The sequence below is a fragment of the Lepidochelys olivacea genome, assembly GCF_965140295.1.
Source record: "Lepidochelys olivacea isolate rLepOli2 genome assembly, chromosome: 12".
NCBI lineage: Eukaryota > Metazoa > Chordata > Testudines > Cheloniidae > Lepidochelys > Lepidochelys olivacea.
The window spans coordinates 5,832,959-5,857,383 of record NC_140422.1 but is presented as its reverse complement, the minus strand read 5'-3'; the positions used below and the strand labels follow the sequence as shown (position 1 = coordinate 5,857,383).

General features: G+C 52.7%; 1 protein-coding gene across 3 annotated transcripts in view; it reads left to right on the top strand.

The window, feature by feature from the left end:
- Positions 1–511: 511 nt before the first annotated feature.
- Positions 512–24,425, top strand: part of NDRG4 (NDRG family member 4) — an 86,734-nt gene continuing 62,820 nt past the window's right edge. Inside the window, exons 1-2 of one of the 3 annotated variants that reach the window (XM_084644709.1) lie at positions 512–819; positions 20,569–20,660. In XM_084644709.1, coding sequence (XP_084500835.1) covers positions 20,592–20,660 — 69 coding nt within the window. In that variant the 5' untranslated portion in view covers positions 512–819; positions 20,569–20,591. Of the gene's footprint in view, positions 820–20,568; positions 20,661–24,425 lie in introns of those variants that run through there. The other 2 variants (XM_084644711.1, XM_084644716.1) reach the window with 2 other exon arrangements.

Sequence of the window (24,425 nt, the reverse complement as noted above, 5' to 3'; positions counted from 1 at the left end):
CCTGATCGTTTTTGTTGCCCTCCGCTGGACTCATTCCAATTTTTCCACATCCTTTCTGTAGCGGGGGGGCCCCCAAAACTGGACGCAGTACTCCAGCCGCAGCCTCACCAGTGCAGAGCCGAGGGGAATAATCACGTCCCTCCATCTGCTGGCAAAGCTCCTATTACTACAGCCCAAGATGCCATTCGCCGTCTGGGCAAGGAGGGCACAGGGCTGACCCTTATCCAGCTTCTCCTCCACTGTAACCCCCAGGCCCCTTTCTGCAGGTGCGGGTCTAGACGCCGCCAGGCTTCTGCCCTCCACGCCCCCGGCCTCGCGGGGCCCCCCTGCGGTGCCAGCTGCCAGCCCCAGTCCCGGGCCGGGCAGCCGCAGCCGGGCTGAGCGCTGCCTCCCTCCCTCCCTCCCGCGCTGCGCTGCGCTGCCCGGTGCGGTGCGCCCGCTCCCCGCTCCCCGCGCCGCCGCTGCGCGCTGCGCGCCCCGAGCCCTCCCCGACGCAGCGGTGCCTCCTCTCCCCTTTAAAGCGGGGCAGCCCAGCCGCTCCCTCCCCCTGGCTGCAAACCCCGCGCCGCCGGCAGCCGCATCCTCCCGCCGCCCCAGCCAGACGAGCCCCCGCACGTGGGTGGATTTACAGCCCGCGCCGGCCGGCTGCCTCCCCTGCCCCCCCCACCCCCCCGGGACCGAGCCTGGGGGCGACGCGGTGCGGCGGCGGGGCGGGGGGCTCGCGACCCGCCCGCGCGTGGGGACTTTACCGCCGGGAGGCTGCAAAGAGAGAGGCGCAGAGGGCAGCCGGAGACCCCCGCCCTGCATCGGACTGATCTGGTGAGTCTTGGGGGCGCGGCCCCCCCTCCCGTGTCTCTCCCCCCCTTCCCCCGTGCCCATTCCCCACCTCCTGGAAGTCACCCCCACCCCACGAGAATGCCCCCCTCCCCCAGTAAAGCCTTTCTGCCCAGATCGGACCCAGGGAGGTGGAAACGCAAGCGGGGGTGGGGGGGATCGGTTCTTGGCTCTTCTGCAGCTGGTTGGTCCAGGCACGAGCTTCCCAGCGGCGGCCCTAAAAACGGGGCCCTATTTGTATAGCGCTCAAAGGTAAAATCGGGCTGCATTTCACCACCCCGGTAGCCTGGCCTTTGAGGGTGGGCGTCCCTCTTTGGAGCTGGGAAGCAGCCCTGCTTTCCCGGCGCCCCTTGTTGCTGCATGCGTGCCGACAGACCCCCCCCCCCCAGCTTTGCAGACATGACAACTGTTGTGTAGCGAGAGAAAGCTTTGCTCTTTTGTTCGAGAAGGAGCGGGGGCGGCTGGGGTTTTGTCTCCGAGCCCACAGCCTGGGTTGGCGGTCCATCTGTGCCTGGAAAACCCCAGCCGTGCGGTGCCAGGCTATCAGCTTTTTTAATATCTGGCATTTTTGCAGCATAAGTGAGGGGTGGGGTTTTTTTGTCTTTTTTTGTGAAATGGGTGAAGCTCTTACCTATCTGCATTGAACAGCCAGTCTCGCGCCTTCTCTCTCTCACTCACTCTCTCTCACACACACACACACATATGCTCCATGTTGCACTTCCCACTCCATCCAGGCGCCCTGTCTCATTCCTGATCCAAGCTGCTTTGGGCTCAGAGGACTCTGATCATCCCTCGCTAGTGGATTTTCCTTACTGATTGTCTCCAAGAGCTTCCCTCCCCCCCCCCCCCTTGCCATTTTCACCTGTTGGGAGAATACGAATCACAATGAAGGTTCTGGGACATAAGATAGAATTATTAACAGGTAAATGCTGTTGTTTTTTTTCGACACCATTCCAAAGGCACTGTTCCGTCTGCTGGGCTGATGGCCAAGTTACTTTCCAAGCTAAAGTCAAATGGGTTTTCCTACTTCTAGCTCAAGCAAAGATTCTTAAATTGATATAGCTACTTTCAGCGGCACTGCAGTGGCGTAATGACTTGGGGCAAAATCCTGCGAGTCGGGGGAAATCCCCAGGCGCAGACCTCATCAGAGACTGGCTTGAGCCCTTGGTCAGGTGTCTGTCTAGAGGAGAGGGTGGGGATGTGGCTTTATGCAAGAAAATAGTGGTGGAGAGTTCTTCTTTATTGACTCCTGAACAGGAGGCAGTGGGATGGGTTGGCTGGCTGCAGGAGTCCAGGTTGATTCAGAGTCTGGGTATCTTTCACTTTTGGGGGCAGTTTTTCTCCTTCCCTGATCCTTCTCTCTCCTTAGCTAGTCAATGTTTGTGCAGTGCTTGGAAACGTGAAGTGCCATGTAAGTCTAGTTTGTTTTTCCTCAGTGACCAGCAAATTCCCTGCAGCCAGCAGTTTTTTCTGGGGTATTGACCTCCATCCTGCTCGGTAATCTGCCTGTTGCTGTGGGGGGTGGTTAAGGAATGGAGAAGGGGGCCATTTCTCCGTGCAGGAGGCCGCAGTTATGCCCTATGTGACGCATGATGCTTTCTGCCTCCTCCTCCACAGGACCAGTGATTGATCCCAAACCCTGGTATGTGCGGGTGGGTCAGCACCCCCGTACTGCGTCAGGGTTCCTCGGACAGGATGGGCACTGGAGAGTCCTGACTTCCCCTGCTGCCGAACGGCACCACTGCCTGCCCACCCACGGTACCTGGGGATCTCGCTTGGCTTTTTCCCTGTGTTGCTTCTGGTTGCCAACAGCCCGTGCATCTGCCAGGATGCTGTGACTGGGCAATTCAGGGTGTACTATGGCAGCGGGTCCCTCTGATGGGGGCACTGTGTGTTTGGGGCCCCCAACCTATGATAGGGCTGTGAGGTGGCAAAGAAAAGGGCCTGTACTTGGCCCCAAATATGTCTGGGGCTCTGAGTTAGCTGCAGCTCCTCATCATGTTTGCGGGGCAGGATTCACAACCCCGAAGAACAGCTCTAACTCTTGGTTTTACTGCAGTACTCTGCAGTAATGGCCCCCAACAGGAGAATATGGAGATATTCTGGTAGGATCTTTTTGCTGTAACAATAATCCCTAGCTCTTCTATGGCACTTTTAATCAGTAGATCACAAAGTAGGACAGTGTCATTATCTGCACTTTATAGATAGGGAAACTGAGGCACAAAGTGGGAACATGACTTGTCTAGGTCAATAGAATCCAGCGCTCCTGCATCTCAGACCCGAAGAGATCCTTGATCTCCTCCAGAGGCTAATCCCCTGCACCCCAGCAAGGGCTGGAGCTGGGGGAGGAGGCAGCCCAGTCTGTAACGAGGGAAGCCATGACCAACTGGTGGGGGACCCAGACAGGATATCTGGAAGCTGACCTGAGGTGCATAATCTGCTGGTTTTTATGAGCACCCACCTTGTTGGAGTGTCACCAAGCGAGTAAGGAGATGTGGCTGAAGCCAGGGTCCCTCTTATGGCAGGCTAGAGGAGCTGCTGCAGGGAAAGTGCTGGAATAGGCATGGGTACTGTCTGTTTTCTTTCTTGCTCCAAACCCTCCTGCGCTGTCTGGCTGCTTTTTTTTTTTTGGCTTTCCTGCTCTGAGCTCTGGGGATTGGGGGTGGAGAATAGGTTACAGTCAGCCATAGCTGCAGCCCATGTAGACAATCAGTATATAATGGGTCCCTCTTCACGGTCAAGGCTGCTGTGCTTGGGGATCTCATTAGCTCACAATAGCACCTAACCAGCTTGATGTATGTATAAAACGGTTTAGTTCTTTGGGGACCAAAGTGTTTTACAGTTATCAGGAAAGATCAGGGCTGTAATAGAAATCTGTAACATGGTTCCATCTACACAGACGAGACTGAACCAGACCTCAGCCTTCCATGTGACAGAGTGGATGTGAAAGTGCGCACATACCCTCGTGTCTGGGCCCGTGCCCCGCATGGAACGTGCTGCTCTCTTGTTGACCAGTAGGGGGCGAGCTTCCCTTGGCATGGGACTCTCCCGCCGCTGGCGTCTAAGGCACTGTGAAAGCAGCGAGAATGTTGGCACCAGCTGGGTGGCCTTCCGGCCTGGGCTTCTTGGGGTAGGGACTGGAGGGATGCTGGAGAATGATGCCGATTCTCTTGCCCTGGGATCTGTCCAAACTGGGGTGCCGTGTATGCGGGGCCACTGATCTTTCCTAGAGTGGGGAGGGGAGGGGAGCAGACCCTACTGGGGAAAAATGTGCTCTGCAAGGGGCCAAGATGAATTGTATGAGGATGCTTTCCCTTGGTATTGACATTGAACCAGTGGTGCCCTCCCCTCCCCTCCTCAGGGACTCCAGGTTAGACTGACGCTCTGATGTAAGCTTTCTCCATCCATTGCCAGTTGGGGATGGGGGGAGGTGAAACTCCCTTGCCTCCTATTTCGCTGCGGCCTTGTTCTACACACTCATGATTCAGGGTCTCCTCCTGAATGCTTCCCTTGCCTCCCTCCTCCTCCGATTGCTCCAACTCTCCTTCGCTCCTCCATCTGGCGCTGGGCCAGGCCTGGCTCCTCCGGGAGGTGGTTTCGTTACTCCCCGTCGATCAAGGATTCCTGTATTAGCCCAAAGGCTCCGTGATGGGACTCCTAAGGAGTGGGGGCCGGCACCAAGCAGGCGTGCTGACACATTAGTCGCCGTGCCAGCAGGCCGTGCCTGCGTGTGTGGCAGACGGAACTGCCGGGGAGCCAACAAGTCGTTCAGTTTGTTCAAAGATCCCCAGTGCAGCGTTGTAATTCATGAGCGTAACGGCGGGCACTGTGTGATCTGTTTGCGCCGCCCTTACAGGGACACTGCTCTTTATAGCCTCCCCTGCTCTTTCCCTCTCCCGTTCTTAGAATCCTTCCCGAAGCTTCATAATAAATATTCTCTCCCTGACGTACAGTTTATTCCTTCTCCAGGAGGTTTGGCTGTAGTTCGCCGGTGCAGTGAAAGCCCAGCGTGGTTGCCTTTCGTTTGCTTCTTTGCCTGTACTCTGGGATCTGCAGGAGAGGGTGTCTGGGAGCAAAGGCAGGACGTGCTCCTTTATTCTGATAGCTCCTTGGGGCCAGGGCTGGCCCTCACTTTGTACAGTGCCTGGCGCAATGGGGCCTGATCATGGCTGCAGCCTCTAGGTGCTGTGATAATGCAAAGAGCAGCCCGTCCATTCATCAGCACTCCCTGCCTGACACATGTAGAGGGAGATTCGAGGAGGCTTTTCTTTCTGCAGTGTGGGATTAGGGGGAGAGCTAGCCCCTGGAAGCAGACTCTCCGGCTGTGTTACATGGAGTTAAATTGAGCCCTGGAACAAGTGGGTGTTTCTCCTCTATGCTTCAGTGCAGGTTCTCTTTCTTGTGGTAAGAGAGAGCCAGTCATTGCAGAATCTGAGGACTGAAGTACAGCAAAATAAGAGGCATAAGCGACAAGCCCACATGGGCTCTGGTTGGGCTCCCCTGGGGTTCAGTCTCTTGGCTTTTGCTTTAAGTCTCCTCCCCAGTTAGTGTGGTGAGGCTATTGCACTCTGGTGGGATTAGCCCGTGGCTCTGAACATGGCCAGGGGAGAACACAGTGTGATACTCTCGGTGGGAGTATTCCACCACCTCCGACCTCGCACAGAAAATCCCCAGTCTCCCTCTCCCAAATAGTCCTACCGTACCTGTTCCTTGTTTGTGTCTTGGGCCAGTGATGCTGGATTGGAGGGTTGTGGATGGAAAGATGGCAACACATATGGGGCCCCCATATACAGAGGCAGGTCTGCTGTGCCAGGGGATCTCATTAGAACACAGGAGTGCCCTGACCAGGTTATAACACGGTTTGGTCCCAACGCACTACGATTAGCATGCAGGCCTTGAGTCGGAGCCCGGGTGTGATGTTCTTCCCATGACCAGGCCTGCTCAGGAGGTGGGCAGCTGAATGTTGGGCAAGGTGGAATTTGGGTGGCCTTGGCTGTTAGCCCTATGTAGAGGGTGTTACAGTCAGTAAGTCTGAGTGATGCATGGTGGGTTACAGTTGCCAGGCCTCGGAGGACAGGGAATGGTCTCCTGGCAAGTTGGAAAGACATTTTTCCTGGTCTCTCTCGACCTGGTTACCCAAGAGCAAGGATAAGTCTAATACTGCCATGCAGCTTTGCAGTAGGATGGCAGTCAAGGAGTAGAGGGGAAGGTCGCTGGCTCCTCAAACCATTTCCCTTTCCAGCGCCCCTCTGGGCAGAGCTCCAGGCAGCTGTTTTCATCCCGGTGTCTGTCTGTGGCCGGCACTGACGTTGTGCGAGAGCACACAGCAGGGCAGTTTGCTGAGATAGACGTACAAGGCAGGGTGGCATCAGCACACCCGTGGCAGAGGAGCCTGCGGTGCCTGCTGATTTCCCATAGGAGTCTGTTGAACAGAAGAGGGGGCAGGCTTAGCTTCTGCAGGATTTCACTGAGGAGGAGGAGCATCACTGCGGAGATCTGCTGGGGAGATGCGATGACCTAGGCTAGCATCAGGCTGCCCATCCTGCCTGGTCACGAGGGCAGGTCAGTAGCACTGTGTGATCTGGTGTGTTGTAGGTTGTTGATAGGAAGAGCACAGGAGTCTGACCACACATGCTGCTCAAATAGCTTCTGTGCTGGGACCAGGTCTGAATCCTGAGTTGAGGGGCTGAAGACAGAGGTTGGCAGGGACTCTGTTCTTGGTGGAATGGTGTTGCCAAGGAATGGGGTAGAGAGATGCATCTCCTTATGTCCGTGCTGAGTGTGGTCCAAACCATTTCAACTACTCCATTTCTTCTGAGAATCCAAACTGCTGGCAGAATGTACTCCTCAGCCCCAATACACTGAGCCACCCCAGAGTTTCTCCTCCGCTTAATCTCCTGGCAGGACCGAGTGTTCCCCCGACTGCTGTGTGGCTGGCTGAGTGCCTGGAGTAATGCCAGAAACACGGGAAGCTGCTTTGCTTTAGGACCGTTACCTGCCATTGCCGGGAACCCCAGAGCCCTGCACGGGGGGAATGTACCTTCCGATTGTTTGTTTGCAACTTCAGTATAAAGCTGTTTTATTTCTGGTCTGGGATCTTAAGCTAAAAAGGGACAATGCTTTTCCATTCTCCTTCAAGTCCTTTTGCCTGCCTCAAACTTCCAAAAAGCCTGAACATTGAGAGTCGAGATAAAATTGATTGTGTGGCTCTGTCCTTCACTCGCACTGTGTCCTAGTATATGTACCACATGTTACACTCAGTCATCACAGTTCTCAGACCCTGCGATACCTCGGCCTGGCCGTGAGATTGCAGCACAAGGCTAGGCACTGAAGGGCCATCCCCTCCATGAATACAGTGCGTCAGCACTGGGATGCCGTGTTGAGTGCCCACTAGTCACTAGGGAAGAGGCCAGTCAGCAAGTTTTCAGGCAGGTAGATTGTTGGCTTGTGCATATTCTAGTGCCCCCAGCATGCTGGGGGGGGGGGAGGGATAGCTCAGTGGTTTGAGCATTGGCCTGCTAAACCCAGGGTTGTGAGTTCAATCCTTGAGGGGGCCATTTAGGGATCTAGGGCAAAAATTGGGGATTGGTCCTGCTTTGAGCAGGGGGTTGGACTAGATGACCTCCTGAGGTCCCTTCCAACCCTGATGGTCTATGATTCTATGAATGTCACGGCTATCGCTGAGCCCATCTCCTCTTAAAGCCCTGCCCGCTCTGTCAGAATACCTATCTAACTGCTGCTCTGAAACATGGTCGTGCATTATAACAGGGCTTCTCATTGTCAAGCGAAGGAACCATGTCCTGGATCGCGTCTCTGCTAGGGGAGCTCTGCCAGGCCGCCCTGTTGACACCGTGAGTGTCCTTTGACACTGTTTAAATCATGTTTTTATTCTGAGAACTAACTGCTTAAATTGTGCTACCGCCCTGGCTCTGTCCAAGCCAGTAATGTGGGTTAAGCAGATGGGTCCCCAAAGGTGTCTGTCAATCCGAGATAAAACCATCTCAGGGGAGAACTGGATGATCCCCCAGCAAGGAGGCTGTCGCAGCAGAGTCTTACTCCTAGTGCGGCTGTCAGCCAGGGGAGAACATGGGCCACTACTTTCTATTCACACAGGCAGGAAGGAACCATATCAGAACATGGCTGGCCCACAGCCATGGTTCACAGCTGGGTTTAAACACTGGGGCAGGGCTGTGATTGATGCAGGGCTCGGACTTCAGAAACACCTTGCAATGAGTCAGCTCTACCTCCAGTACACAGCCATACCAGTCACAGTTATCTCTAGATCGCAGAGATTTACAAAGGAATAGTTACACTGGCCCTCCTGTTTTACAGATGGGGAAACTGAGGCATGGAATGGCCAAGTTATTTGCCCAAGGTGTCAAGGTTCCTTCCCCACTCTGAACGCTAGGGTATAGATGTGGGGACCTGCATGAAAAACCTCCTAAGCTTATCTTTACCAGCTTAGGTCAAAACTTCCCCAAGGTACAAAATATTCCACCCTTTGTCCTTGGATTGGCCGCTACCACCACCAAACAAATACTGGTTACTGGGGAAGAGCTGTTTGGAAACGTCTTTCCCCCCAAAATACTTCCCAAAACCTTGCACCCCACTTCCTGGACAAGGTTTGGTAAAAAGCCTCACCAATTTGCCTAGGTGACTACAGACCCAGACCCTTGGATCTTAAGAACAATGAACAATCCTCCCAACACTTGCACCCCCCTTTCCTGGGAAACGTTGGATAAAAAGCCTCACCAATTTGCATAGGTGATCACAGACCCAAACCCTTGGATCTGAGAACAATGAAAAAGCATTCAGTTTTCTTACAAGAAGACTTTTAATAGAAATAGAAGTAAATAGAAATCACCTCTGTAAAATCAGGATGGTAGATACCTTACAGGGTAATTAGATTCAAAACATAGAGAACCCCTCTAGGCAAAACCTTAAGTTACAAAAAAGATAGACAGAAATAGTTATTCTATTCAGCACAATTCTTTTTTCAGCCATTTAAAGAAATCATAATCTAACACGTACCTAGCTAGATTACTTACTAAAAGTTCTAAGACTCCATTCCTGGTCTATCCCCGGCAGAAAAAGCATATAGACACACAGAGATCCTTTGTTTCTCTCCCTCCTCCCAGCTTTTGAAAGTATCTCGTCTCCTCATTGGTCATTTTGGTCAGGTGCCAGCGAGGTTACCTTTAGCTTCTTAACCCTTTACAGGTGAGAGGAGCTTTCCCCTGGCCAGGAGGGATTTCAAAGGGGTTTACCCTTCCCTTTATATTTATGACACAAGGCAACATAGCTAATCCATGGCAGAGCCAGGAATAGAATCCAGGCCTTCTGATTCCCAGTCAGGTGCCCTATGCTGTAGGCAAGCTGCAAACCTTTCAAGCCTTTTGGGCCAGCAGGTTTTTGTGACTGCACTGTCTGTGTGGGTTCATGGAGTGGTTGGATGTGTATTGGTATGGGGAGAAACCTGAAGAACCCTATTTGGCCCGTGCTGTGTACAGAGAGCTGCGGGAGGGCGTCTGGAGAGCTATGGATGGGGAGCTGGTCTAGCGACCACGTAAAAACAAGAATGGCCCTAGTGGGTCAGACTAGTCGTCCCTCTAGCCCAGTATCTTGTCTTCTGACAGTGACCAATGTGAGATGCTTCAAAGGGAATGAACAGGAGAGTTACCAAGTGATTCATCCCCTATTGCCCAGATGCCACATCTCGCAGCTTAGCAACACTCAGCATGGGGTTGCATCTCTGACCATCTTGGCCAATAGCCATAGACGGACCTATCCTCCAGGAACTTATCTAATTCTTTTCTGAACCCGGTTATACTTTTGGCCTTCTCAGCATCCCCTGACAATAAGTTCCACAAGCTGACTGTGCGTTGCGTGAAGTCCTTCCTTTTATTTGTTTTAAACCTGCTGCCTGTTAATTTCATTGAGTGACCCCTGGTTCTTGTGTTTATGTGAATGGGTAAATAATGCTTGTTTCTCCACACCATTCATGATTTTTATAGACCTCTATCATATCCACCCTTACTTGTCTTTTTTCAAGACTAAACAGTTCCAGTCTTTTTAATCTCTCCTCATATGGAAGCTGTTCCATCCCTGTAATGATTTTAAAATATATCTTTTGAAATGGGGCACCAGAACTGCACATCATCATTGTCGTCAATCCATTGGCATTTGAGGATGATTGCCATAAAATGATAGCCAGTATGCAAGGTGTGGGCATACCATGGATTTATAAAGCTGCATTATGATATTTACGGTCTTATTATCTATTGCATTCCTAATGGTTCCCAACATTCTGGTCGCTTTTTTGACTGCCGCTGCACATTGAACAAACGTTTTCAGAGAACTATCCACTATGACTCTAAGATCTTTCTGGAGTGGCAACAGATCATTTAGACCCCATCATTTTATATATACAGTTGAGATTGTTTTCCAATGAGCACTATTTTGCATTTATCAACATTTGAGTTTCATCTGCCATTTTGTTGCCCAGTCCCCCAGTTTTGTGAGATCCCTTTGTAACTCTTCACAGTCTGCTTTGGACTTAACGATCTTGAGTAAATTTGTATCGTCTGTAAACTTTGCCACCTCCCTGTTTACACCTTTTTCCAGGTCATTTATGAAGATGTTGAACAGCACTTGTCCCAGTACAGCTCCCTGGGGAGACCACTATTTTCTTCTCTCAGTTCTGAAAACTGAAGTTTAGTTTAGATTTAGTCCTATCTTTTTTGTTTCCTGTCTTTTAACCAGTTTCTGATCCATGAGAGGACCTTCCCTCTTATCCCATAATTGCTTACTTTGCTTAAGAGCCTTTGGTGAGGGACCTTGTCAAAGGCTTTCTGAAAGTCTGAGTACACTATATCCACTGGTTCACCCTTGTCCACGTTTATTGGGCCCCCATCAAAGAATTGTAATAGATGAGGGAGGCATGATTTTCCTTTACAAAACCCACGTTAACGCTTCTCCCAACAAATCATGTTCATCTAGGTGTCTGATAATTCTCTTCTTTACTATAGTGTCACTCAATTTGCCTGGTACTGAAGTTAGGCTTACCAGCCTGTAGCTGCCAGGATCGCATCTGGAGCCTTTTTAAAAAATTGGTGTTACCCTAGCTATCCTCCAGTCATCTGATACAGAAGCTGATTTAAGTGATGGGTTACATACCACATTTAGTAGTTCTGCAATTTCATATTTGAGTTCCTTCAGAACTCCTAGGTGAATACCTTCTGGTCCTGGTGATTTATTACTGTTTAATTTATCCGTTTGTTCCAAAACCACTTCTGACACTCATTCTCGGACAGTTCTTCAGATTAGCTACCTAAACAGAATGGCCAGGTGTGGGAATCTCCCTCACTTCCTCTGCAGTGAAGACTCATGCAAAGAATTCATTTAGCTTCTTCGCAATGGCCTTGCCTTCCCTGAGTGCTCCTTTTAGCACCTTGATCCTCCAGTGGCCCCACTGATTGTTTGGCAGACTTCCTGCTTCTGATGTAGTTAAATTTTTTTTTGCTATGCACTGTTAGAGAGAAGGAGACCCAGCAAGCAGCTGACCTAGTCTGGAGCCTGGGCTGGGCTGTTCCACAGTGCATGTGCTCCGCTGTTTGCACGGAGACTTAGGTGAGCTCTCGTGAATAGGAAGGCTGCTGTGTTATGCCATGAGGCTGTATGTGTTGGGGCTTGTTCACTTGTTGTGGACTTGGGACCTTGGCAGGGCGAGAATATGGCTTTCACAAGCCTTAATGTACTGGAGCTGGGACTCCTGGGCTTGGTTCCTAGATCTGCCACTGACTTGCTGCATGAACCTGGGCAAGCAGCTTTGCTGGTGTGTGCCTCAGTTTCCCCAGCTGTGATGGGGATGATCATTCCTTACTTCCCGGGGGTGCTGGCTGGCTGTATTCACAATGTTCTGAGATGCTATGAGATCCTCCCCTGTGGAAGGGCAAACTATTATATAATAAAAATAACATTTAAGGGACAAATTCCTGCACCCAAGCTTGGGTAACTGCGGGAGAATCCCCAGTAAGATATAAATGGATGCAGCTGGGTAACACTAACAATAGTACCCCCCATCTATCTATGTAGCCTGGCCCCATGGCCCTAGCTCACCCCCATCCCTGTGAGGCATTATCACTATTGTACAGGTAGGGAAGCAAGGCCTAGAGAGGCTAAGGAACTTGCTGAAGATCACACAGGAAGTCTGTGGCAGAAAATTCCCATCTCCCAAGTCTCAGGCTGGGGCCTTAACCACTGGACCATCCTTCCTCTCCAAGTGCCTGGAGACTGGAGGTTTGCTCATTAACTGGGTGTTAACTGCTTGCCCAGCCAGCCTGACCTTTCCCTGCTGCTGTATGATCGATCAGCTGCCTCTCTGATGTCCTTAAGGTTGCCGACCTGAACTGGGGCTGGATGAAAATCCCCCCCCCCCCCCCCGCCATGTTAAAGGTGCCAGGTTTCTTCCATATTGAGCTGGGGGGGGGAAAGAGACTTTTTTTAACCCTTCCATGGATGTGCCGCGGTCATCGCTGCTCTTGTGCAGCCATGGTCTACTCCCTGTGCTGAATGCTCAAGTGTGTCGGGGGTTAAAGCCATGGTTGTGCCCCATGATGGTGATGGGGGATAGTGATCAGAGAGAGGTCTGCCCCACCACTCTTTGGGTTAACCCGCCGTCTGCGTGTTGCGTGCCGCCCGAACGCTCCATCACCTGGGATAATTTCTTTGGCTAGAATAGAAACCCCCCTGGGTCTGTGCTGGGGGTGGGTGGGTCTTCAGGGGGGCTCAGCCCAGAAATCTCCCTGACAGAGGGCTGCAAGTGCTGCTTGGGAAATGCAGCCCCCGACCTCGTTGGCAGGGCTGAGTTCACTGGGCCTGCGGCTCCGTTTGTGGCGCAGTTTGCTCATCACACTGTACAGCATTCGCTCCTTCTTGCTTTACTGAGGCATTAACCACCTCATTACTGGGGTCGCCCTTATGGAAAAGGTCTGCAGAACTGAACAGAGAAGTCTCTCTCCTGGACAGCCCATGGAATTCTGTAGCAGGAGGCTCATTCCCTGTCAAACTCCATAGGTCGATAGAGTATCTCCTAGAGAACCCTGTTAATGTCGTCTTCTCCATGAAATTCCCCAGGACATTTCTGTAAAGGGTGACCATTGGAGTCGTGCCCAAAGCCTCCCATGAGCTGGGGACTTTCTGCCCTGAGTTGCCAGTGCTGGAACTAGAGCTTATCTGAAAAATTAGGACTTTTCTGTGGAAAATTTCAGCAAAAATGAAGAAATTTTGTTTTTGTCGACCGTTTCCATGGAAAGTTTAGAGTTTTCAATGCAAAATCCAAACTCAAAATATTCTGAAATGCCACCATGGTGCCTCATGGGAGTTGTAGTTTGGGTGCTTCTGCCTTCAGCCTCTCCTACATGCCAGGCTCCCTGGTCAGACTACCCTCTTGGTGAGGGGAAGTGGTGCAGTTGCATGGCTGCAGTGCATCATGGGAGAAGTAGTCCAGTTGGGAATCGCAGTCTCTCGAGAAGAATGGGAGAAACAAAGCACTTATACTGCAACTCCCATGAGGCACCTCAACAACATTTCACCCTCAAAGTATTTTTGGGTTGGGCAGTCACTTTAATGAGGAAAAAAAAGGAGAGAGCAGACATTTCCACCCAAAAACGTTTTCTGGCTGAAAACCCAATTTTGCATTAATCCCCCCCCTGCAGTTCTGACAGAAAATGTTCGACCAGCCTTTGCCAGAAGCTCAATTTACAAGAGCATTTGGAGTAGATGAACGCTCCCTTGCCACTCTTGTTTTCTCCCGCTCCAGCTCCTTCCTATTTCAGTCCATCCCTCCACATGCCGCTGTCTCCACTGCACCCTTTTTATAGCCGCCTCCTCTGGGGAGCTGAGTGGCAAGGGGTTGCGCCAAGATACCCAGTGGAGTAGAGACGACCTGTGCATACCGATAGTGGGGGGGGGAAGGAGGGGCAGAGTGAGGGCAACTGGCTTCAGCAGCATTACTGAGCATGCTCAGTCCGTGTGAGCATGCGCCGTACAAGCCAAGCCGCAAATCTGGGGGTGGGCACATGACCCCGCATGCCCCCCCCCCCCGCCCCGCATCACTCAAGGAGCAGGGAGAGTTACCAGGCAGCGCCCTCTGCCATGCGTGGTGCGCAATGGCTGCGCGTGAAGCCCCGCGTCAGAACAGCTGGGGAGAGATTTGGCATCTAAAAATACATCCTGTCTGCATTGGGTCCTCCAGTTTCCATGGATACAGCTGAGCCACGGACTGTGTGGCCAGGGGCTTGGATGGAACAGGAACGATCTGTCCCCGGTGCAGTCCAGGTGCACTAACGAAGCCAGGTGCTTCTCCCTATCAGTGATGTGGGGCTACTGTTGCTGGGAACACCCAGGAAACCAGCTGGCGCTGGCTAGCAATGTGTGACTCTCCAGTATCACCGCTAGCCTCCTGCACAGACCCAGGAGGGGATGGTGTGGGAATCAGTAGAGACCTACCAGACCTGCCTTGGCTGGGAGCCCTGGGTTGTCAAAAGAAATCTAAATAGAAAAGATTTCCATTGGGAGGAGGAAATGAGGCCTAAGCCTGAGGTATCAGTCAACCACTTCATTGCTGCCTAGTGCACCAGATCCATGGGGCAAAACATGCTTCTGGGATGTGTGGGTCTTGAGGGCTCTGCACCTGACTCTCATCTCATGCCTGGGTGAATAATGAATCCACTGATGTCCATGGAGTTGCACCCATTTTGCAGCATTGAATCCCCATAGGTTACAATGGTGGTTACAGCTGATTGACGTTGGCATCAGTGAGATCAGAATTGACTCTAAGCCAGGGGGTGTCTAAGGTGTGTCTCACCTTGGGATGCAAGTACCATCCCTCTGCTTCCTCTGCAACCTTACTCTGGGCAACAGTCTTGGCAAGCACAATTTCCTGGGCCCTTCTTTCCCTGCGGGTGCATAACGTGGGCCTAAGTGTTGTTCTCCTTGAATCTCTGATTCCGTCAGGCACAAGCGAATACGCCTGTGACATACACCTGTTGTGCCAGGCACCTGGATGAGTCCTGCGAAAGGGGCCCGCACCACTTGGCCACTTTCAGAGCCATTCCAATCATACCAAGCTTGTCAGGGTCCCTGGGCTCTGGCTCTCTTGACTGGTGCTTCCTTCCTCTCTCTCCACTCAATGCATCCCCACATCCAACCTGGGGAAACTTCCCCAGTCACGCTTTTGGCAGGTTGGCCCTGTACTTCTCCACTGGCCGAGGCTTCTAGCCCTTCTGTCCTGCTGGCTTCAGAATGGGGGAAATCCTGGACCCACTGAAGTCAGTGGTGGAACTGCCAGTGTCTTCAGTGGGGCTAGATCTCCCCTGAGATCATCCCCTACTTGATAGGGGGATATTGAAATTCTGTTGTACTCCAGGTGAGCAAGTTTGGCCCTCGGTTACTCCACTGGAGCACCCATGACCTCAATGGGGTTTCATGGATGTAGCAGGGCAAAATTTGGCCCTTGGTCTTACAGTTTGTCCCCCTTTGGTCCCTCAATTCAAAAGACTTGACTGTCCCCTCACTTACACCAGTTCTGCACTGATGTGACTCCAGGGTCGCTACTCCTGACGTACAGCCGGGAATGGGAGAGGTGAATCAGGCTTCCTCTTACCCTCAGATGGCTGCCCCAGAACAGGAAGAAGAAACGTAGAGATTCTCCCTTCGCTTAATTCTATTTCAGAGATGCCGAGAGTTGGGATTTCTTCTTTAGTTCTGCTCAGACTTGAGCCTCAGTCCTATCATTTTTAAGATAACCAGGATAATGAAATTACTTTACCATGAGAAGCCTGGTACGGGCTTAAAGACAGGCAAATAGCACAAGACAATTTGCATGTTTTCTTTAGAGGAAACACCAGGAGTTTGCTGTGGTGGTATTCACGGTCTGGGTGATTTTGCCCTTCCCCCCGGCCCCCCAACGCTCCTGTTGCCTGATACTTTCATTTTTTGGTTTTCATGTTGTGCAACTGAATGCTCCAGATGAATGTGTTCCTCCCTTAGGTCTTGCCTGGTATGTCTAAAAGAAAAGGAGTACTTGTGACACCTTAGAGACTAACCAATTTATTTGAGCATAAGCTTTCGTGAGCTACAGCTCACTTCATGGGATGCATAAAAGTGGAAAATGCAGTGAGGATGTTTTTATACACACAGATCATGAAAAAATGGGTGTTTATCACTTCAAAAGGTTTTCTCTCCCCCCACCCCACGCTCCTGCTGGTAATAGCTTATCTAAAGTGATCACTCTCCTTACAAAATGGCCCACCTTGATTATCATACACATTGTAAGGAGAGTGATCACTTTAGATAAGCTATTACCAGCAGGAGCGTGGGGTGGGGGGGAGAGAAAACCTTTTCAAGTGATAAACACCCATTTTTTCATGATCTGTGTGTATAAAAACTTCCTCACTGCATTTTGGCCCATGGGCCATGACTCCTCTGCTGTCCTATCCATGGGCCTCTCTTGAGCAGAAGTTCCCCAGTCCTGCCCAGTAGTGTGGCCTGTGGGTATGCACAGCTGTCTCTTAGGGGCAGGATAAGACTTGGTAGCCCTGCTGAAGTCTCCAAACCCTCTTAGGGCTTGTCTACATGGGAACGGCGTCCTCTTTGATGCTGAGAAGGTGGGACTACTGGTAGGACTCCCCATGTGGACGCTTATTCCAATCAAAAAGCAGCTTTGTTTTGGATTAGCTCAACCCCTTCCAACACAGAGTAAATTAAACTGCCTAATGCCACTGCTGTGCTGGAAAAAGTGTGTCCGTGTGGGTAGTCACACAAGCATAACTATAGTGGTTTAGTTATACCGGTGTAACTGGGAACACTTTCCTGGTAGACAAGCCCTTACTTAAGACCCCCTACCCTGCACTCCCAGGGCAGTGGTTCTCGTTGCTCCATTGCAGAGCCTGGACCCTGGGACAGGGCAAGACTTACCCAACTGCAAGCTGCTCCGGAGCGGGAGTGCCCCCCCCCCCCCGTGCTGAGCTAAGGAGCCCAGTGCAGAAATGCAACAGGAGGGTAATGAGCAAATGACTTGTAATGGGCAAACTAGGGCATCCTCACGCTGCTGCCCTGCCCTCTAACCCAGCATTGTCTACAAGGGAGTTAATTAATCTCAGCTGCCTGACACCTCTCTAGGGAAGTGAGAGAGGGAGGATGGTTTGGCTCAGGCTATATATAGAGGGCGGAGAGTACAAACGTGAGGGTGCGGAGGGGCTGTGATGTCTCCTAGGTAGGCGTGCGTGTGTTTCAAGCCTGAGGCTTAGCTCAGCAGATGGGGTAGAAGAAGTTCAGATCCATGGGTATTACTCCAGGCTCTAGCTGTTGTGTGGCTGGAGGGGCTCTGTTCTCTCTTGGGGGGGTGGGGGGGCCCACACCAAGCACTGCTCTCCGTATTCTTTGCAGTATTCAGGTGTGGGCGCACCCCTTGAGGGCAGGCTTTTGTTCCAGTCCCCCATCGTATCACTTTGTGCGTAGCCTCCTTGTGCTGCGGCAAGCCTGACACATGTCCAAAGTCAAGCGGGGCTGGCCCTTAGCTGGGGGTGGTGCTGCTGGGATGGTGCCACGTTTCACGGTAGGTTGGCCACGTGTGGTCACAATCCTGTGGCTCTTTCTACAGAAGCAGGAGAGTTTTTGCCTGAAATTCCAGCTTGGACTCTACATGCTGAATCCCCTGCTGCTCGGTCAGTTTGATGCAGCCTCCTTCAAGTCTGTCGTAAACTCTTGTGCAGTGGAATATAGCACCCCAGAGGTGGCTGGGGTGGGTGAAACGATTGGTGTATAAACTGCTTTGTGCAGCTGAGATTAAATTTATCGGCAGCATCTCCCTGCTGTGTCTCCCTCCCCTCCAGGGTTTACACGGGAGGCTTGTTTCCCCCCTCTTCCAAGATCTTTTGCACAGTTGAAATCTCTGTTTAAACCCGTCCAGTTTAGATTGGAAGCTCTCTGGGGGCAGGGATGTTATTTTTGGGTCTGTGATTGTACAGCCCCTAGCATGCCGGGGTCCGGGGCTGTGTCTAGGACTCCTAAGTGCTGTGGCAATACAAATAATAAATGATAATTAGGGCCCGACCAAATTCACGGCCATGAAAAACGCGTCACAGGCCGTGAAATATGGTCTTCCCCTGTGAAATATGGTCTTTTGTGGGGTTTTTTTTTTACCCTATACTATACAGATATCACAGGGGAGACCAGCATTTCTCAAATTGGGGGTTCTGACCCAAAAGGGATTAGCAGGGGGGTCACAAGGTTATTTTAGGGGGGTCGCAGTATTGCCACCCTTACTTCTGTGCTGCCTTCAAAGCTGGGCGGCCAGAGAGCGGCGGCTGCTGACTGAGGGCCCAGCTTTGCAGTCACCAGCGCAGAAGTAAAGACCAAGCCATCCTTCCTTCTGCACTGCTGCTGACCGTGGGCTCTGCCTTCAGAGCTGGGCTCCCGGCCAGCAGCCACCGCTCTCCAGCTGCCCAGCCCTGACAGCAACGCTGCCGCCAGCAGCTGCGCAGAAGTAAGGGGACCCCCCCCCCCAAACGCCTTTTTGGGTTGGGACCTCTACAATTACAACACTGTGAAATTTCAGATTTAAATAGCTGAAATCGTGACCTTTACGATTTTTAAAATCCCATGCCCGTGAAATTGACCAGAATGGATGGTGAATTTGGCAGGGCCCTAACCATCATGCTCTTGCAGATTACTCGGCAACGGGTCTGAAGGTAACCGCTGCTTGGCACCAGCTTTCTGCTCACAGGATGGAGTTAAGCACAGACCTGCGCACAGAAAGTGAAGCTCTTGTCTTGTTGCCAAGCAGGAGCTTGGGCCCAGTTTCCCAAGGTCCCAAACGGTTCGAGCCAGCTCAGCGCTGACTTGCGTGGGTTCCATATGTAGCTGTTAAGAGTCAACAGTTCCCCATAGCTCAGATTGCAAACCTGGGCCGTTCCAGCTGAGCTTTTCCCTCGCCTCTGAACCTCAAACAAGCTGGGGCTTTGTACATGCACTTGGGTGCACTGATGGGTTAATCTGGTGCAAACTCCGGCATGGACGCTTGGTTAAGAGCAGCTGCTTTCAGTTTAGTTTAGCTTTATTCCTAATCAGCAGGAGTTTAAACCGAATCAGCCAGGTTTCTGTGGATTTAAGCGCGTCCGCACCGCTTTTTGCATCAGTTCAACTGACTTCACTTTCAGTTGCACCTTTCGTTGAAACTGGTGCAGCTTTGCATGTGGACACAGAGCAGAAGGAAGGATTTTTGTGACAGCCCAGTCTGATATGCCTGAGGGTTATGCAGCTGTAACAGTCCACCCTGCAATTCCATAGGTAATCTCGATTTATTCCAGGGGCTTGGACATCTCAAACTCTTGGCTATTAGGGGGCGACAGCTCCAAAGCCTGCAGAACTGATGGCCCTGATTCTAGATCAAGCTGTCCGGGGTACTCACCTGACCCCTGCGCACCCCTCACAAGTGTTAAGGCATTTCTCCCCACAGCACCCCTGGTGGGCAGGGCAGACCTGTTATCCTCGTGACGCAAAGCAGGAGCGGAGGCACAGAGAGACCGAGGCCGAAAATGCCTTTAGGCGCCGTTCTGCTCAGTGTTGCAAGGCCTAAGACCCAGCTCCACAAAGGTCATTAGGCTCCTAACTTCAATGGAAATAGGAACCTAAATACCTTTGCAGAGCTTGGCCTGAGTGACAGAGGATCCTGGGCCCCTTTCAGTGAGATTTAGCTTTACAATGCTGAAGTGACGTAGGAGCCTGAGTGGTGCACTGCCTAAATACTTTTAAAAATCAGGGCCTAAGTGACTCAGCCAAGGTCACCCAGGACGTCAGTGGCAGAGCACAGATTTGAACCCAGCTCTCCCAAGTCCCAGAGTGCTCCCTGCCCTCGATGACCACTTGGAGGATCCAGCCAGACGCTGCCCACAAATTTGTCAGTGCTTGTGGGCTTCAGCCCAAAGGGTCCCCCTGGGCCAGCCAGCTCAGCGGGGTGCGCTAGGATGAGGGCACTGAGGTTAAACCCCAGGGCCCCTGGAGCGGTGAGGGACATGCCCCTCTTTCGGGTAACGGGCTCGTGGCTGAAGCAAGGAGCTGGGGTGCGATTCCTCTGGAGAGTCTGTCACCCAGCGACACGCAGGAGCCTCCCTCCCCACGTGGGAGGGTTTCACAGGCTGCACCCCAGGGTGCCCTCTCCTGGCAGAGCAGTTGGGTGAAGGCATCATGCACACGTGCCTGCCCCCCTGAAGGTGAGGGGGCATCAAGCGGCACTAAGCCTGTCAGACCCTCCCTCTCACCTTGGTGGGGAAGTTCCCCTCCCGCTGCCCGAACCTGTATAGCGTGGGCAGCAGTAGTGCAAGCTGTACCCACCCCACCAATGCGCCCCCCTCTAGGCACGACTAGGGTCAGACTCCACGGCCCAGTCAATCCCTGGCCCCTTTGCTATGGCTGTCCATGCGGGGGACCAGCTACTGCCTGCTGAGAGAGCCACCATGTGCTGGGCACATCAGCCCCATCCTGATGCCACCCCAGATGGACCTTATGGGAGAGCTGATCCTTGGGGCGCGCACAGCAGAGATCTGGCTGCTCTCCTCTGCAGCTGGCCCTCGCCAGCTCCAGCCCAGAGCTCAGGCTGAAGGTCTGTGGGCAGTGCTAGGAGGCTGGCTGCCAGGCAGCTGACCTGTGTGCTGGGTTTTTTTCCCCCTGCAGGGCTGCTGCTGCAGGAAGTGACCATGGCAGGGCTGCATGAGCTGCGATTCACCGAGGAGAAGCCACTGCTGCGAGGCCAGGATACCGAGCTCGTGAGTTGCCTTCCTGCCCCACCCCGTCCCACCTGTCAGCCTCCTTCATTCCCAACACGGAGGTGCCTGTGCCGAGCGAGGAGGTGTTGATTGTATGGAAAGGCTTCCTGCCTTGCTTTGCTCTAGCCTTGGTTTGATCTGTTCACCCAACAGCATGGGGTATCTGTAACGTACTGGCTTTGTGCGTGGGTGATGTTGCCCCCTAGTGGCTCAGCGGACAAGGTGGATAAGGGATCTACTACAGCCACCAGCTAGGGGAGCTCTCCTTTAGCTCAAATGCAAGGGATCTAGCCCTGGCTCTGTGTGTGTGTGTGATTGTTCTCCTCCTCACACAGCTTGTCCTATAACCATAAATTTACCAGTGCATTCTGGGATATGCATCTGTCCCAAAGATCCGTTTCTCGGAGCATGGGCTTTTGGATAACTTCCACATAGAGATGCAGCTAGGAGGACTAGCTGACCTGAAACTAGTTGCAGTGTTTGCCCACGCTGAAGGGAAGCCATTATAGGCTGGACTAGTTCAACGGGATTTGAGCTGAGGGCGTAGCTGGCTTTGTGAGCCGCGAGGGTGACATCATGTGGCCCAAGTGAAGAACGGCAGCTTGCACTCTGCAAGGTTCTGAGCATCTGGTAGCCGCTGGGCCCCTGTGGAGAAGGTGGCCAAGAATCAAGTGCTTGTCTGTTCCTAGTGTCTCCACTGCTCCCCTCGGCACAGCCTGGAGTACAGGCTGGCTGCAGTGACGGGCAGCGCCCAGCTGGGCAGTAGGTTCTGAAGCAGATGGGAGGGTGAACAATGCAAAGGCAGGAGATGAGGGTGATCTGGCTTCCCCCACCACTTCCTGTTCCTCAGAGGCTCCTTTCATGGCAGCCTGTGTTCCATCTGGAGTCTTGCTCCTAGCTCAGCTGCAGGGGGTTCTCTGACCGAATGATGCAAGATCACCCACCTGCCCCTGCCAGGCCTGGGAGTAAGGGACGACTCACAGGGACTCCCCCCACCCCGCGATCAGACCTTAGGTATTTGTCTCAGAGTGGGAGGGAGGTGCTGTCTGGAAAACAAGTGGGAAGGAGTTGGTGAACGTCAACAAGCTGACTTCTTCCTACAGGCTAGAAAGTGTGGGAGACCCAGCCAGCCCAAAGAGCACGCCCCCAGCACAATCTCTGAGGCCTGGAGGAAGGGGAGAATGCACGGTCATCTTCCTGAGGCCTGTTGGGTGGGTGGGGTGCAAGAGACAGGTCTGGTGGAGCTGAGTTGATAGGGGGAGGAAGGGGTTGAAACGACTCTCACTAGCTGGGTGTGGGTGGGCTTGTTCCTCCCCATCCCGCTATCTCCTGTGGCCTTCTAATGTCCCTTCCCTAATCCCCTATGAGGATGAGCGCTCCAGCACGCCCTCCTCCCTGTCGTAATGCTGACCTTGAAGGGCCGAGCTTGGTCTGCCGCTTTCCTGGGTTCCCCCAAGCCACGCTCCTGGAGGACCGTGCTATCTGGATGCCGGGAGGTGGGGAGGGCTGGCTGGTAACCTGGGTGAGTTCAAGGAGCAGGCAGCTTGCCAGGCCCAGCCAAGAAATCTGCGTTCTGAGTTTCACAGGGAGGAGGGGAGTAGTGATGGGAGGGGAAAGAACTGGGCAGGAGGCAGCTGCAAGGAGCCAGCAGGCTGCAGCTTACACTGAGATGGTGCATCCATCGTTGCACCATCCTACCTTGCTGCCCCAGCTATGTCCATGCACCTCCAGCCTGGCCTGTGGCACTCCCTGCTACTGCAGGCATATCAGATGCTGTCCAGCCTGCTGAACGGTAGGTTGGCTCTCTCAGGTCGAAAGGCGATCCCCAGCAGTGAGGGGGTTGGCCCCCTCTCGCTGAGCCAGTCTCCAGCATCCTACCTGATCTCAGGAGTTGAAAGGCTGTTTTGCCAAGCCAGCGTGTGAGCATGGACCTGCTAAGCTGGGTGTGTCACCACCCGTGTGTCTGTGCTCCTCTCGCTGGCCTCATCAATCCGAGAGCGGGAGCCAGAGGACTGGGTGTGTGGTGGGCAGGGCCGCCCGTCCTCAGAACCTGCAAACATTCATTCGCTCTGGAGCTGCACTGGGACATTCCTCTGGGCTCTGCAGTGGTGCCCAGGCATGGCGTGTGGCCGGGTCAGGGATAACAAAGGGCTCCTAGCGAAGCAGACGTGGCTTTGAACCAGAGACTGCATCTCTGGACGTGCCCGTGAAGCTGTGTCCTCCAGCATTGTTCCTTTGGGGACTGTCTTAGTGTCCCAGAATCTGGTCTGATGCCGGGACTCTAGAATCTGAAGAGGTTTGACTTGGCCCCTTCCACCTTTCGGAGGTGGATATTTGCTTGGTGGGGATGCTGCAGAGGAGGTCACATCCTGCTTCCTGCGGGTGGGCATTGGAAATCTCATAAGTGAAGGGGTTTTCCCACGTGTCCATGGTCAAAATCTTCCACTCCTAGTGCTGTTGTGGTGGTGGCTGCCCCCCACCCCAGAGCTGGCTGCATTTCAGGGCCTCAGTGTTTGGCTTGTAAAGTGCTCTGGGACCCTTTGCAACTCAGGACCATCCTTTCAGCCTGAGGTTTGGATCTGGAATCTGATCTGATCCCAAACTCCTGCGAAGTCTGGACATTTGAGCCGGATTCTCCTCTGCCTTTCCCCTTATGGAATTGTTTACACCTGTGCAACGCGGGGCTCGGCTGCTGCCATTCTGAGATGTGCCAATTGCACTGGTAAAAACCAGTTGCACAAGGGGGAAGGCAGTGTTCTGGTCCAGCCTGTTACAGACAGGCCTGAGTGACACAAGTCAGATCTGACACAAGTCAGAACTCCCGCCAGGGGTTGGGGGAGTTAGACCAGGCTCAGAACAGCAGATCCATCTCCAGCTGGATGGTGCTACAGCAGAGATGCATCCCACTACATTTTCCAGTGTGGATGCCTATAGTCAGGCACTAGAGTTGCTTGGAGAATGGGATTTCTGTCCTGCAGGAAATTCCGACATCCTGAAAGTTTGTTGCATTTCGAATCGGGACAGAGTTGAAATGTTCTCGGAACAGAAATTCCAAAATATTTAAATTCAGAAACACTGAACCGACCTTGTCAAAACGTTTAATTTTGATAATGTCAAAACATTCTTCTATAAAATGAAGTAAAATTACAGTAAAAGTCTCAAGGGAACAAAGCCAGAAAGTCCAAACAAGTTACCTGGAACCATTTCTGTTGAAATCGACGCGTTCTTGCAAACGCGTCGTTTCAATTTCAGCAAAATAGCATTTTTCTGCTAGACTGTTGCCTCGTGTGCTTTTCACCCTGCTGTATTAAACCCCCAAATAATTATCTGGTGAGGGCCCCTTTCCCCGGATTTCTAAGCTAACAGGAGTTGTGTGCTCAGCACTTCTGAGAACTGGGCACCTAACTTTAGGCCAATACGTTCTAACCTTGGCGTCTGGGTGTCCGCTTCTGTAGAGCCAAGGGTTGGGCGCTGGGGATGGTAGCATTCCTCTACCAAAAATGTGACTCTTCCTTGTCTTCCACCCCCACCAGTGCTCTCTCTGCCCCCCGCCCCCCGGATCCTGTCTCTGCCTGATCACTCGGAGGAGCGGTAAAGCTCGGACTATGTCACTGATGCCAAGAGGCCGAAACTGCTGGGAGACTGAGCACGTTAAGAGCTTTATTGATCCACTTGAATGACTGGCTGGGGGCCGAGGGAGGCAGCAAGGGGTTGGGGGAAGGTGAGGCCTGGCTCAGTCAGCTGCAGATGCCAGGTTGCTGGAGC